This window comes from Phaseolus vulgaris, chromosome 8 (assembly GCF_000499845.2).
Source record: "Phaseolus vulgaris cultivar G19833 chromosome 8, P. vulgaris v2.0, whole genome shotgun sequence".
Taxonomy (NCBI): Eukaryota; Viridiplantae; Streptophyta; class Magnoliopsida; order Fabales; family Fabaceae; genus Phaseolus; species Phaseolus vulgaris.
Window position 1 is genome coordinate 1,012,217 of NC_023752.2, and position 14,065 is coordinate 1,026,281.

At 32.6% G+C, this 14,065-nt stretch overlaps 2 protein-coding genes across 5 annotated transcripts; both read right to left on the minus strand.

Moving 5' to 3' along the window:
* Positions 1-5,420: 5,420 nt before the first annotated feature.
* On the minus strand, positions 5,421-7,527 carry LOC137823659 (CASP-like protein 4D1). 2 transcript variants are annotated; one of them, XM_068628878.1, is made up of 4 exons: positions 7,345-7,527; positions 7,041-7,234; positions 6,485-6,620; positions 5,421-5,825 (listed from the first exon to the last, which is right to left on the minus strand). In XM_068628878.1, exons 2-4 carry the CDS (start codon positions 7,208-7,210, stop codon positions 5,631-5,633), a joined length of 501 nt encoding a protein of 166 aa, XP_068484979.1. In that variant the 5' UTR covers positions 7,211-7,234; positions 7,345-7,527; the 3' UTR covers positions 5,421-5,630. The 2 variants fall into 2 exon arrangements, with proteins under 2 accessions (XP_068484979.1, XP_068484980.1); XM_068628879.1 differs by lacking the exon at positions 7,345-7,527 and having other exon boundaries at positions 7,041-7,293.
* Positions 7,528-9,589: 2,062 nt separating this feature from the next.
* On the minus strand, positions 9,590-14,065 carry LOC137823660 (uncharacterized CRM domain-containing protein At3g25440, chloroplastic). 3 transcript variants are annotated; one of them, XM_068628882.1, is made up of 6 exons: positions 13,574-14,065; positions 11,697-12,162; positions 11,027-11,150; positions 10,749-10,930; positions 9,958-10,093; positions 9,590-9,683 (listed from the first exon to the last, which is right to left on the minus strand). In XM_068628882.1, the coding sequence occupies exons 1-6, from the start codon at positions 13,699-13,701 to the stop codon at positions 9,667-9,669; spliced, it is 1,053 nt and encodes a 350-aa protein (XP_068484983.1). In that variant the 5' UTR covers positions 13,702-14,065; the 3' UTR covers positions 9,590-9,666. The 3 variants fall into 3 exon arrangements, with proteins under 3 accessions (XP_068484983.1, XP_068484981.1, XP_068484982.1); XM_068628880.1 differs by having other exon boundaries at positions 10,749-11,150; XM_068628881.1 differs by having other exon boundaries at positions 9,590-10,093; positions 13,574-14,051.

Genomic DNA, 14,065 nt, shown 5'->3' on the forward strand with positions numbered 1-14,065 from the left:
CCCAAATAAAACATTCAAATAAGACAGTTATGGATATACAAATTCAGAACTTCTGTCTTTCAGATATGTAGTAGAAAATTTTCTGATACTAAAATCAGAAAGTTTTTTTTCATTCCAGATTTCGGAAAAAATAACAAAAACAATTTAAGATTTAAAAAAAATGATATTGATATGGTGCTGGAAGAATTAGCCTTGAAAATATCTTACATTAAACTCTAATTATGAAATCTTTGACGGCTATGCTCAATCAGTATGACGTGGTATGTAATTTGACGGCTACATGGGCTTATTTATGGCATCCACATGTTTATTTATTTTCGTTCTTAAATATTTTCAAGCTTTAATTTGGGTCTCTTTTCAATTAAAAAGTTTATGTGTACCTGTAAAATTTTAATTTTGATTTAAATCTGTACAATTCATAAGTTTTGTTTTGGTTCATAACTTGTTATCTTATTTTAATCATAAATCGTTAATAGCTTATCAATTTTCACAATCATCTTATCAACATAATCATACGCTTTAGGGTTTAGGTTTTAAAATAATTGAAAGTTGAATTAGGAACCAATATATTACATTACTAGTTTAATAAACTCTTACAAACAAACATATATAAAAAAATAATCAAATTTTTTTGTCATTCCAATGTTACTATATAAAATTGATTGTTTTTCTAATAACAACTTTGAGATATTTATAATAATAAAATTATTACAATAAATTTTTATTATATTTTTATAATAACAAATAAATTTTCAACATAAATTATATTATAACATTCTATTAATATTGAGTTATTAAACATTTTAACATTCTAATCTATACTTAAAATCCTTCAAAACTTTAAAGTCTAAACTAGAAAATAATAGTATAAAGTAGAAATAAATAACATACTTCTCTAATAAATATAAAAAAATTACTTTATATATATATATATATATATACATTTATTTTAAAGAACAAAAGGTTAAGAACATAGGTTACTTTGTTTGTTTGATTGTTTAGGGTTTAGGATATCAAAAGTGTCAAATATACTTATTGGAATTTTAAGTTGTTTAACCTAATAATTAACTCGATCATATATTTAATTATTTATTTATTGTTATTTTGATATCTAAACATATTAGTACCACCTTAGGATTTATTTTTTTAATTTTAGGATAAAAAAATACTAAAAATGTTTTTTTTTTCATGGAAATGGATGAATTTTAAAAAAATTGTTTACATAATTAAGTTATTTGTAAACACAACTTTATAAAAAGATAAACTATACTCACAAATTTATTTAAAAGGAAGTGAAATTGTATTTACAAGTACGATTTCAGCTAAAAATAAGTTATGATTAAAGACATGATTTTAGTTTAAATAAAAAGTGAACTTGTATTTCACAACTTTATAATTTTTTTACCAAAGTTGTACTTGAAACTACAACTTCAACCCAAATTGAAGATAAAAATAAGATCATACATTAGAGTACAACTTCTTTATAAAATCATGTTTCTTATAAGTAATAATTTTTTAAAACTTACTCGTTTCAATAAATTTTATAAGAAAAATTGCACACTTTTAAAGATTCATTTAAAATTTGTTAGTTTGTGAAATTTTAAAATTTGTTAGTTTGTGAAATGTGGTTTCAAAAAGCATAATTTAATTTAGTAAAGATGTGCAAGATTGAGGAGAAAACACCATTAAGTAACTTGTAATCAAAGAATAGAAGGTGTTAGAAGATCTGTGGTTAATGTTGATTTTGGCTTAATCCCAAGTCCCACATCGGTGGGTTCATTGTTTGGGAAGGAGGTTTGAGGGTTATAAATTAAACTCTTCTCCTTCACTGTTATATATCCCAATTTGTAATATCTTCTCTCATAATAATAAAAAGGGAGTTGTTTTTGCTGTGCTCGGAGATTAGACTAAACAGGCCGAACTCCGTTAACAATTTTCGGGTGTGTTTTTTCCTCTTTATCTCTTTTATTATTCCGCTTTATTTATTCAATATTATTTGTCGGGTAGCTCTGTTAGGGTTTTGTTTTAGTGGGAAAATTACCCGTTTTCCCAACAAGTGGTATCAAGAGCCGAAGGTTCGCCTTGGGTTGTTTGAAATTATTTGTAATATTGAATATTATATTTTGAGTTTGTAATGACAAATCAAGAAGAAGAAGCCAAGGATGTATCCAGAGTGTCGGGCTCCTCTTCATCATGGTCGAGGTTCCCGGTGTCCACCTTGAAATTGGCGGTGGAAATATTTGATGGCACTGGACATTTTGGCATGTGGCAAGGAGAGGTCTTGGACTCTCTTTTTCAGCAGGGTCTTGATATTGCTATTGAAGGAGAGAAACCAAAAGAGGTAGAGGAGAAAGATTGGAGCATCATCAACCGGTTGGCATGCGGAACTATTCGATCCTGCCTGTCCAGAGAGCAGAAGTACGCTGTAAAAAACGAGACTTCTGCACACAAACTGTGGAAGGCATTGGAGGACAAGTTTCTGAAGAAGAGTGGTCAGAACAAGCTCCTGATGAAGAAAAGGTTGTTCCGATTTGACTACCAACAAGGTACTACTATGAATGCACACATCACTATGTTTAATCAATTAGTAGCAGACCTGTTGAATTTAGATGTGAAGTTTGAGGATGAGGATTTGGCTTTGATGTTGTTATCATCTCTTCCTGATGAATTTGAACATTTGGAGACTACGCTCCTTCACGGGAAGGAGAATGTGTCGTTAGATGCTGTTTGTTCTGCTTTATATAGTCATGAATTAAGAAAGCAGGATAAGATGAGAACCAAATCAACGACATCAGAAGAAACATTGGTGGCAAGAGGTCGTCAGCAAAGCCAAACAAAGGAGAGAAGAGGGATGTCTAAGTCTAAAGGTCGAGTCGTTGCCAAAGATGAGTGTGCTTTCTGTCATGAGAAAGGACACTGGAAGAAAGACTATCCAAAACTGCAGAAGAAAGGGAAGACTCCACAAGATGCAAATGTTGTAGAATGCAAAAGTGACGTGGAATCAGATATCTCTTTAATTGTCTCGCTTTCAGCATCATCGTATCCAGATGAGTGGATATTGGATTCAGGTTGTACTTATCATATGTGTCCCATTCGGGAATGGTTCTTTGATTTTCAAGAACTCGATGGCGGGGTTGTTTACATGGGTAATGATAATCCATGTAAGACAGCTGGGATAGGTTCAATCAAGCTGCGGAATCATGATGGATCCACCAGAATTTTGCGGGATGTACGGTACGTGCCAAAGTTGAAGAAGAATCTCATCTCATTGGGGGCTTTAGAATCTAAAGGCCTAGTTGTGACGATGCGAGATGGAATTCTTAAAGCAACTTCAGGAGCACTGGTGATGTTGAAAGGCGTGATGAAGAACAATTTGTATTACTATCAAGGTAGTACAGTGGTGGGGACAGTAGCGGCAGCAACTTCTAGCTCTAAGAAGGATGCTGAGGCAACGAAGTTGTGGCATATGAGGTTGGGACATGCTGGAGAGAAATCCTTGCAAATTCTTACCAAGCAAGGATTGTTGAAAGGTACGAAGGCTTGCAAACTTGAATTTTGTGAGCATTGTGTTTTGGGAAAGCAACGAAGAGTGAAGTTTGGCACTGCAATTCACAATACCAAGGGTATTCTGGATTATGTGCATTCAGATGTGTGGGGACCTGCCAAGACTCCGTCAATCGGAGGTAGGCATTATTTTGTCACTTTTGTGGATGATTTTTCCAGGAGAGTTTGGGTGTTTACTATGAAGAACAAAAATGATGTGCTTGAAATTTTCCTTAAGTGGAAAGCTGAAGTTGAAAACCAGACAGGAAGGAAGATTAAGGTTCTCCGAACAGACAATGGAGGAGAATACAAGAGTGATCCGTTCCTGAAGGTATGTCAAGATTGTGGCATAGTTCGGCACTTCACTGTTAGAAAAACACCACAGCAGAATGGGGTGTCGGAGTGTATGAACAAGATACTTGTGGAGAAAGTTCGTTGTATGTTGTCTAATGCTGAGTTAGGCAGAGAGTTTTGGGCTGAGGCTGTGACATACGCTCAACATCTCGTCAATCGTTTGCCATCATCTGCTATAGATGGCAAAACCCCGTTAGAGGTATGGTCTGAAAAACCTGCAACTGATTATGATTCTTTGCATGTTTTTGGTTCTATTGCATATTATCATGTGATTGAATCAAAGTTGGATCCACGGGCAAAGAAGGCTCTTTTCATGGGCTTTAGTCCTGGAGTGAAGGGATACCGTTTGTGGTGTCTAGAGGCAAAGAAGACGATTATCAGCAGGGATGTTACCTTTGATGAATCTGCCATGTTAAAGAAGGTAAATCCAGAAGGAGCTGATAGTACTCCGCAACAGGTGGAGTGTGCCCGGAAGCAGGTGGAGTTTGAGCCGACAGTGGTGATCCCAACACGAAATACCACAAGTGACTCTCCTATGGCAGAAGAAGAGTCAGATGAGGAAGAGGTTCCTACCCAAGAATCTCAACAACAATCAGCGCCAATTGCAGTTAGAAGACAGAGACGAGATATTCAGAAGCCTGCTCGTTTCATGGATATGGTTGCCTATGCACTTCCAGTTGTTGATGACATTCCATCCACTTACCCAAAAGCCATTCTGAGTTCAGAGAGTGGTAATTGGGCGGGTGCGATGGAAGAGGAGATGCAGTCTTTGAAGAAGAACAAGACGTGGAAGTTGGCACAATTACCAAAAGGTAAGAAGGCAATTGGGTGCAAATGGGTATTTGCAAAGAAAGAAGAATTTTCTAATAAAAAAGATGTTCGCTACAAGGCAAGGTGGTTACAAGGGCCAAGTTTGAATATTGTTTAGACTTGGTTAATATTTTGCACATTTGAAGTTGGCGCCCGGAGGCGCAAATTTGAAGCACTGTAAAGTTTGTTTTTTGTTATGTTGTGAGAAGATTTGTTTTAGGTGGGACTTGAAATTAAGCCAAGGTGGAGATTTGTTGATTTTGGCTTAATCCCAAGTCCCACATCGGTGGATTCATTGTTTGGGAAGGAGGTTTGAGGGTTATAAATTAAACTCTTCTCCTTCCCTGTTATATATCCCAATTTGTAATATCTTCTCTCATAATAATAAAAAGGGAGTTGTTTTTGCTGTGCTCGGAGATTAGGCTAAATAGGCCGAACTCCGTTAACAATTTTCGGGTGTGTTTTTTCCTCTCTATCTCTTTTATTATTCCGCTTTATTTATTCAATATTATTTGTCGGGTAGCTCTGTTAGGGTTTTGTTTTAGTGGGAAAATTACCCGTTTTTCCCAACAGTTAATTCTACCTTTAGATTTAGGAGTAATTTGTTCAATCTCTTATGTGTTGAGGTGATATTTAAATGTAATATTTTATTCTTGATTGATTAAAAAAAATTAATTTAGTAAAGATAATAGATGAGTAATAGAAGCAAAGAGTGAAACAAGAAAAATTCACTATGTTCATTAAAAAAATCAAAACACAGATGCTTCATATCTTCAGAAAGATAAATACAGTAAAAAAGATATAAGGTTCAAATGAATGAAGGACAATAAAGCCACAATTGAGTGAGGAACAAAAGAAATTGAAGCATAGATTAAGAAGGGAATTGGGAATAAGAAAGAATTATAAATTGCAGAAAGCTAAAACTAATTATTAGGTTTCTTTGGCAAAGCAAAGGAAGTGAAAGTTGAAGCTATGGCAGTGAACAAAAATCCAATAAGAAGAAGGCTTGCTGAAGCGTGTGCCTTGTCAGTGAATGAGTTGGAGGGTTCACCTCTTCGCAATTCTACTGTCAAACCAAATCCAGCAGCTGAACCAGAAATCAGCAAGTACGATATCATCTGTCCATGCACATTAACAATGCAAACTTGTTTAAATATGTTATCAGATTTTACAACAATATTGGAAAAGATTGATGAATATATATACACGAATTATGATATTTTGATAACCCAAATTATAAACGATCGAATGGAAGTTTAATGTCTGATTAAGGTCCATCGATACTATCATATCTTAAGAAGAATAACAAGATTAATCAACAAGTAAACATTAGGTAATAAGTTTCTAAATTACTGTCCATATTTTTAATTCGGTCTAATAACAAGTGTTATCATAATCATATAAATAGGCACAGAATCAAAGAATCAAGTATGTCATTATTACGGAATAGACCGAATGTCAAATATTTAAGTCTTACTTTTGTAGGTATCATCCAAGCTTAGAATTCACAAGAACGAGAAATAGAGAAACAAAAGGGATATGAAGAGTTTACACTGAGGGAGGAGGAGCAGACCGACAAATCGAAAAATAAGAGAAATCATTCTCTTGATTTCAACCCAGTTCGAGAATAATAAATTAAAAAAAAAGGAAAAATAATCTTTTACGTATCCATATGAAAAGATGAAGAAATTTTGAAAGATTTTAAATTGTTGTATTGATTGTGAAGTTGCGAAATGAACATTTTTTATATATATTTGTTTTTACATGAAATGTGTACCTTGTCACCAAAGAAATCAAAGAGATAACCACCATCACCACTTAACACACGATTTCCTGATACCACGGTGAAGATTGAGAACGCCATTTGCAGCAGATTATACACAAATCCAATGATTATAGTCGAGATCATATATCTGCATATAAAAAAGAGTCATGAACTTTTTCAGTTTTTCATATTTCAATAAATTTTACGATGAAGAGGAAGGTATATATACGGATAAAGCATATAATATTTTTTTTATCAACCATAAACAATATATACCCATAACGGAATGATCCAACCAATATACAAATATACAAATAAATATAAATATCATAACAATCCAACAACTTTCAGACAACTACTTAAAAAACAAACCAAAACTGTCCCACTTAGCTAAAGCGAAGAAAAACAGAACTAAGGATCAAGATACCAATCAGAAAAAATGAAAATCAAGCAGAAAGGAATTTAGAAGTGATCCAAGACTAAACTTCCAGTTGAGTAAAAGAAAAGATCTCAAAATAATTCAAAACTACCCGTATAAAAAAGCATATAATCAATACTTATTAATTACCTGTAGGTATAGAAATCACTGAAGTTGATTTTGTCCCCAGTTTGATCATTAGTTTGGTTGGCTACAGCAATGAGAATGAGTGCAATGAGAAGGAAGACAAAGGTCAAGACCCTCAGAAGGAGAAGGGCAGTTCTTGAAACTGTGGAACTTGAGGGTGAAGAATCCGCCATATCTCACAGCCAAAGAACTTGTTCCTGCGATTTAATAAATCATTTGAACTTTTTATAATACGAATAATGGTTCTTGTTTAACGATAAGGATAAAAGTCAACACCAAAGTAGAAGAATGAATGCATGATGATTACGAAAATGGAATAAAAAACGTAAGTGGCTGAGTTTTGAAAATGGTGGCATCACAGCACAGCAATAGCTAGACTCAACTCTGCATTTGCTTCCAATGGAAAATCAAAGTCTGATATCATTACTATTACTTCACGTTCGTTGACCCTATTTTTTCTCCCATGATCTCTTCCTTCTCTATCAATCTCTATGCATGCATGTGCCTTGGAAATATATAATATTAAGATAATCTTGTATTCAACATTTTGTAGGTATGTTGAATACAAAATTTGGGAGAATAAAAAAAATTCTTTATTATTATTAAGAAATCGATGTTTAACCCTAATTCAATCTTACAAAATTTTATATTTTTAAAATTATTTTATTATTTATGTGGATAGTTTGATAGAATTTAGGATAAATTTCAAATGACTCTGATTTAAGGAATGCACTTTTAAAATTAATTTAATTTTATAAAAATCATAAAATTTATTCATGAATTTATATTCATTTATATACTATAAAATATTATTAGTTCTAGTCGAAGAATATTATTATTTCTAGATCGATGAGATGTTTAATTTATCAATCCAAAAATATAACATTGTAATTTTATTTTTTTTTGACCATTTTGATGTATTTTCTAGATTTGGTATAATTTGCGACTTTTAGGATTATGTTCCTTGGATTATGGCTGGTGGTATATTAATTTTGGCAACTATATTTTATTTATTTTTGAAACATTGAAATTCTAGAGTAAATTTTATATACATTTTATAAAAGTAACTTAAAATGTTTGGGTTTTAGCAAAGTCACATGATGTGATCCAAAAAAAGTGCACAACTCAAAAATTGTTCAATAATAAATAACAACGGTCAAACAAAATTTTTGAACCTTTGTTTTTCGTGTTTTGTTTTCTAAAGCTAGAGAGACGTTTGGTACTCATAAGAACCAGGTTCAATAACAACACCATATTTAAACCTAAATTTGCGTATAAATATACTATACGTTTAATATACGTATAGTACCATTACATCAACAAATATATTATAAGTAATATTAAAATTAATTAGTAGTAACTTTATTTTCTTATAAAATGTTGTATTTGAATGAAACATGCAAAGATGGTGTAATTTTTAACCAGGGGATACACTGTAATTTTTGCATTTATTAGGAACGTATTTAATTATTTTTATAACGTAATATTCAAGCAACAATTTTAGCTTTTTATTTAATAAAATTTATACTAAAAAAGTTTAAAACAAGCTTATAAGGACTAACAGGTCCAGTATTTAAAAATTTGCTTAGCTTCTCATAGTGTCTTTGTCCTCGTGCATATAATTATTTTTTGAATAAACATTTATAGCATGCATTTAATATATTTTATTGGCATATACACTCTTTATTATCAGTGAAAATTCATATAAATTTTATTAAATTATGGGTTTTATCTCCTATTTTATTTTTAGTGAAATATATAATTTTCACCAAATAATTAAGATTTAAAATTTTGACGTATTACAAAATCAAAATGTTTAATACCTTTCATTTTAAAATTATTTACCAATCTATTTTTCTTTTTTCACGATCAAATCTTGCACTTTAGAAGCATTGGAAAAAGCTTTTATTTATAAAATAATGCATAAACTTGTCATAAATTATTTTTTATGCTTTTTAATAAACTTTAATAAATCTTTTCCACTACTTGCTACAAAATTCACATTAAACTTTCATATATACAAGACATATTTAATAAAAAAACATTAAACATTATTTCATAAGCGTAATTATAATATTTATCTAAATGCTTTTTATTTCACGTGGATAACAACATTTGCTTTAGTCACTACATGACAACATCAAAAGCAATGATCTTTGCTAAGAATAAATTTGTTCAACTAGGTGTTATGTTATAAACAGAGGATCTCTTTTGACATTTTGTAAGACACATTTATTTGGTGTTCCCACAATATAAGACAGGATGGGACACAGAAGAGTGTTCCATATGTACTATTTTTACTGATCTAATTTTATAATTAAAATAAAATTCTTAAAAGAAAAAAAATCTGAATTTAAATAAAACAAATCGAATAAATTGTGAGAATAAGTGTCTGTTATTGAATGTTACATAACAAATAATTCAATGTATTTGGGTCATGAAGGAAATATGAGGAAATATAGCAGTGGTATATCATATGCTAAGTAACACTGTCATTAATTTAAAACAATATGTTATCATGCAACATGTATTGTTAGTATCAAAAGACCCAATAAGGAATAAGGAAATATAGACACTTCATAAATCTTACATTTCCTCCAAAGCCAATAAGCGTCCAGCATAAATAGAGTCATGCTTCTCCAATCCCTGACAAAATATCTACACTTTACAATGTGTTTTATTAAATGGATAATTGGAGCAATATGCTGTTTTAAAGTTTTAAGAACTTATAGCTTAGACGTTCTTCATTTATTCTCATCCTATTGCTTCTACATTATAATTTACTAGAGCAATCAAACTGTTTCATAAGCCTATCAGACGTGTTTTTCCACAGAGAAAAAAGAATCGGTTTACGACACTTCTGTCTAAATCAAACATCATAGAGGAAAAAATATTATCGTTATAATATGCCAAAACTAACATCTAGTGGTGGTATCCTCTTTCCCTTTTCTAAACTTTGCAAGATGTTGATGATATTCTTCAAGCTCTTTCTCCAACCTTTCAATAAACTGGCTAGTATGCTCAAGGGATTGCCCAAACCTATATTTCTCCAAGGCCTGGAAATTTCTCACAACAAAATAGAAATCATAATTACATAAACTTTATGAACTTCATATTAAAAGAATATGACCAGTGTTTTCCACACAAGATACTCTCATTTTTCAAAATGAAGTGAATAGTTAATTAAACAAGCATTATGAAATATTGCTGATTTGCTGATTTATAGTTAAAAGCTACAAAAGATGCAAATTTCTATACTTAGTTTAAGCTTATCAACTGCCATAACAACTTGAATTAATGGGTTTGATCCTGTACTATTTCAGCCGTCTAATATTGCAAACACAGTCATGTACTCATGTTCAACCACCCAACCTCAAGTAACCAAGGATACCTACCTTCAAAATGGCATCTGCATAACAAATTAACAAAATTTATTTTATTTTAATTATGTCTGTGTTACCGTATTTTTTAGGGATTTTGTTAGAAATGTCCTATTCTCATGGATTCTATCTTTACAAAGATTTTGTTCTCATATAAATTAGGATCCTAGTATCAGTATAAATAGGAGTATTGGGTTAGTGTCTCGTATCACATCATTCATACTACAAAAATCATATTAATCTGATCACGCTATAATTTCAACAAAAATATCGCAATATATTTATCACCAAACCCATTTAGTCAATGAATAACAAATGCGAGGTAAATTACCTTTGCTTTTGATAATGTATTTGGAGGAGACATTACTTCCGGTTGTGCATAGTTCTTTCCACGGTAAAAGATGATAATATTATTTGGCTTGATGTCAATCACAATGCCTTTGCTCAGTCGAGCAAGCTCTTCGGCATATTCATGCACTTGCCCTGGTTTGCAAGGCTTGCAGATAACCTTTACTGTTTCATGATTTTTCCAGTGAAGATGCATATTAAGAACTACCCCACCAAATACTCCCCGTCTCCCGACTGGAACATAATGTTTCTTTTTCTCACCTGTGCGCTTCAGGTAATGCCTTTCCTCCTCAGTCAAAATTTCAGGATCAAATGTTTCTGGAGGGGGATTTGGTATATCATATTTTCTCAGCTTCTCAATCAACCAAGTTTCCTTTCGCTTGGCCTGTAGAATTATAAGTTAAAACAAAAGACCCCATTACAAAATAAAGATTAAGGATGAAAGGAATAAAAGCCTCTTTCCAGCCTATCTGAGACACTAAACCATGTCTGTATATGTGGTGAACTGGTGAAGATACCAAAGCAAGTTAAAATAGAAACATATCCATCAATCAAGCTAATGTACATTGTGATTTTATACTAATATGCAGGGTAACTGAAAAATCATATTCAACTTAATCGTGTCTTAATGAAAAATATAACTTCACAAACCTTCCCAAATACAAAATACAATTTCATGGAGGCATTTCATATACAAATCCATAAGTAGCAACATTTTGGTTATTTCAACACCCATACAACGAAGGAAGGAAGCACATTAATTTAGTGAATAACAGAATAATGTTCATACCATTGTTACCTGCCAGAAAACTGGAGCATGTCCAAAAACATAGAGGATAAAATTATAAAAGCAAATTATAAACAACGGAGACAATTTTGTTATAACGAACAAAGCTTTAAACTAAAACTTAAAGTTGCAATGAAATCCAACCTTTTCAAGCTTATATCTAATCCTAACTTCTGGATTTGAGGAATTCATCTTTTTCTTAGCCTTCAAACGATAGAACCTGAGCTCATTCACTTTAGCTTTTTTAGACATTTTAACTTTTTTGTTCTTCTGGATCTTTTCTGCAGAATTAATATCATCGGACTTGTCCAGAGAGAACCGCACAACATCATTGTAAGTTTTCAACTCAACTGATTCATTACTTATGTATCTGGCAGGGAGCCAGCTTCCCAGAATATCTTGCCTTCCAAAGATATTTGATCGCTGCATTAAAAGAAAACCTGACAGAGAAGACAAGGAGGGAACACCTGAAAGATGCCTTGGTGTTCTGTAATTTCTGTGATGTATGCACTTGTGAGGTTTAAAGGACCTGTAATATGAAGACGTGGTAGGGGATGACACAATGGTCGGAGCATGTTCAACTAGACAGCATAACCAGAATAAGTTATCTCTGCATAGTGAGGACATAATTTAGTATTAAAAAATCAGGAGCACAAAAATAAGAGCAAGAACTATTCCAAATATTGTTCTAATCCAACAATATTGTGTATTCAAAAATCAGTATAAGCATGTTCAACAAAACACTATCATGTTCTCATTTTGATGCTATTACATTCTAATCACATATGTTTGGGATAGGACATACTATAAGTGACGGGGTCAAAATAGAGGGTAAAGGAAAAAGAAAAAATACAAAATAAAAAACACATAAACTGATATAAAGACTCCCCATGGGTTTAACATCATACACAAAAAGTAGTTATGACCATCTGTGTTTCTTGTGTCTTATACATAATATTGGGGGCACAAATTTAGCTAATAGAAGTGTTAGCTTATTACGTGAAAGACATGTTTCTTACTTATCTCAACCTTGTATTGCAGTTTTCAAATCTGAATTTCTATGAATTACTTTTAGGATCCCGTCTACAAATGTGAATCAAATTTCCAACACACAATACGGTAAAACAGAAAAGATATAGAAAGATAAAATGGTAGAGCAAGTGATTCACAAACTTTTAATTTCTAGAGTAAATCTGTTGCAAGAGGCTACGATGTGAATTGTACGATGGGACCATAAAGTAGGGAACTTTCAAATATAATAAATTGAAATGTGGAAGAGTCGGGTCGGGAGGCCAAAAAAGCAATTTTACCAGCAGGAAACTCCATGTACTGTACTATATATAGATCCATCCACAACATCATGAATTTCCATGTATCAATAATAGTGAATCATATTTGTCTATTTCTTCAGTTTTGGTTTAAATAATGTTCTTCAGCAAGTCAAATTTTATTACAATTCGGGTCTAAAGAACACCCTTTTTCTTTTGTTTGGACATTTATCATATTTTCCAATAATTATATTTCCAATGGACAAAACTACCACATGATAGTATCTTAATCTTCGTTCCTAAATATAAATTTTTCTTTCACCCAATTTCAAGATATTACAAGTTCTACGATTCATTGTCAAGCATAACCAATCCATTGTGGTCTAAACCAAGCATAATATTCAGTGAGAAGACTTCTATCAATTATGTCCTGAATCTCAACGTAAATGGAATATGACATCACTTCTACTATGTCAGTAATTGAAACAAGCAAGTGTTCACAAACTACAGCGGAAGAAGTTGACACTACACTCCCTGTTATGACTATTTTCCAATTCATACATTAAGAGTTGGTAGATTTTAGGCATTGGTTTAGCAAATAAATTTCGGAAGGAACAAAAATTCACTCTCTTGATTCAGAAAATTGAAGAACACCAGAAAAACATTATGCAGAGAAGGAACCCAATTATGATTAACAACAAGCCAAAGGATGAATCAGAGGTATCAATCAAAAGCAGATCATAGGATGTTGACCTTTGAAGCTTGCTTGTTGCCACTGGTCCATGCCCAAGCTCAAAGATCAGTTTAGAGAAGAATGCCATCAAATCTTCACAAGTGAGAGCTCTTATAGAATGTATTTTCCTGTAAAAACAAGCATTCATATATACTAACTTATTCTAAGGAAGAAACAAAAGGCAAATCACTGTACAAACACCAAATAATAATCCAGCCATCACAATTTTCCTTTCCAGATTCTAGGTTAGCATAGAGATGCTGGGTGGATCAATGTGACGCGGAGGATGAAGTTCATCGCACTGCGTGGATCCTCTTATCGTCGAGGAGGGTGACGGTTGTCGGCGTTCAGGGAGAAGCAAATTTGGAGGGACCAAAGGTCGCGGAGGCAGGGGGCGGCGACGAGGGCGGCGGCAGCTGGTAATAGGCGGGGAACGGCGGCAAGGAGGAGGGCGAAAGGGAGCAGAGGCACTTGGGCTATAAGAGGTGTTTTTTAAGTATTTTTGTAAATAT

Excerpts from the sequence above, each read along its gene's own strand:
- LOC137823659 (XM_068628878.1), bottom strand. The coding sequence starts at position 7,210 with ATGGCGGATTCTTCACCCTCAAGTTCCACAGTTTCAAGAACTGCCCTT. Across the intron at positions 6,621-7,040 it reads AGTGATTTCTATACCTACAG|ATATATGATCTCGACTATAA; the intron begins GTAATTAATAAG and ends TTTTATATGCAG. Across the intron at positions 5,826-6,484 it reads TTGATTTCTTTGGTGACAAG|ATGATATCGTACTTGCTGAT; the intron begins GTACACATTTCA and ends GTGCATGGACAG.
- LOC137823660 (XM_068628880.1), bottom strand. The coding sequence starts at position 13,701 with ATGAATGCTTGTTTTTACAGGAAAATACATTCTATAAGAGCTCTCACT. Across the intron at positions 12,163-13,573 it reads GCAACAAGCAAGCTTCAAAG|AGATAACTTATTCTGGTTAT; the intron begins GTCAACATCCTA and ends CTCACTATGCAG. Across the intron at positions 10,094-10,748 it reads ATACATTATCAAAAGCAAAG|GCCTTGGAGAAATATAGGTT; the intron begins GTAATTTACCTC and ends AGAAATTTCCAG.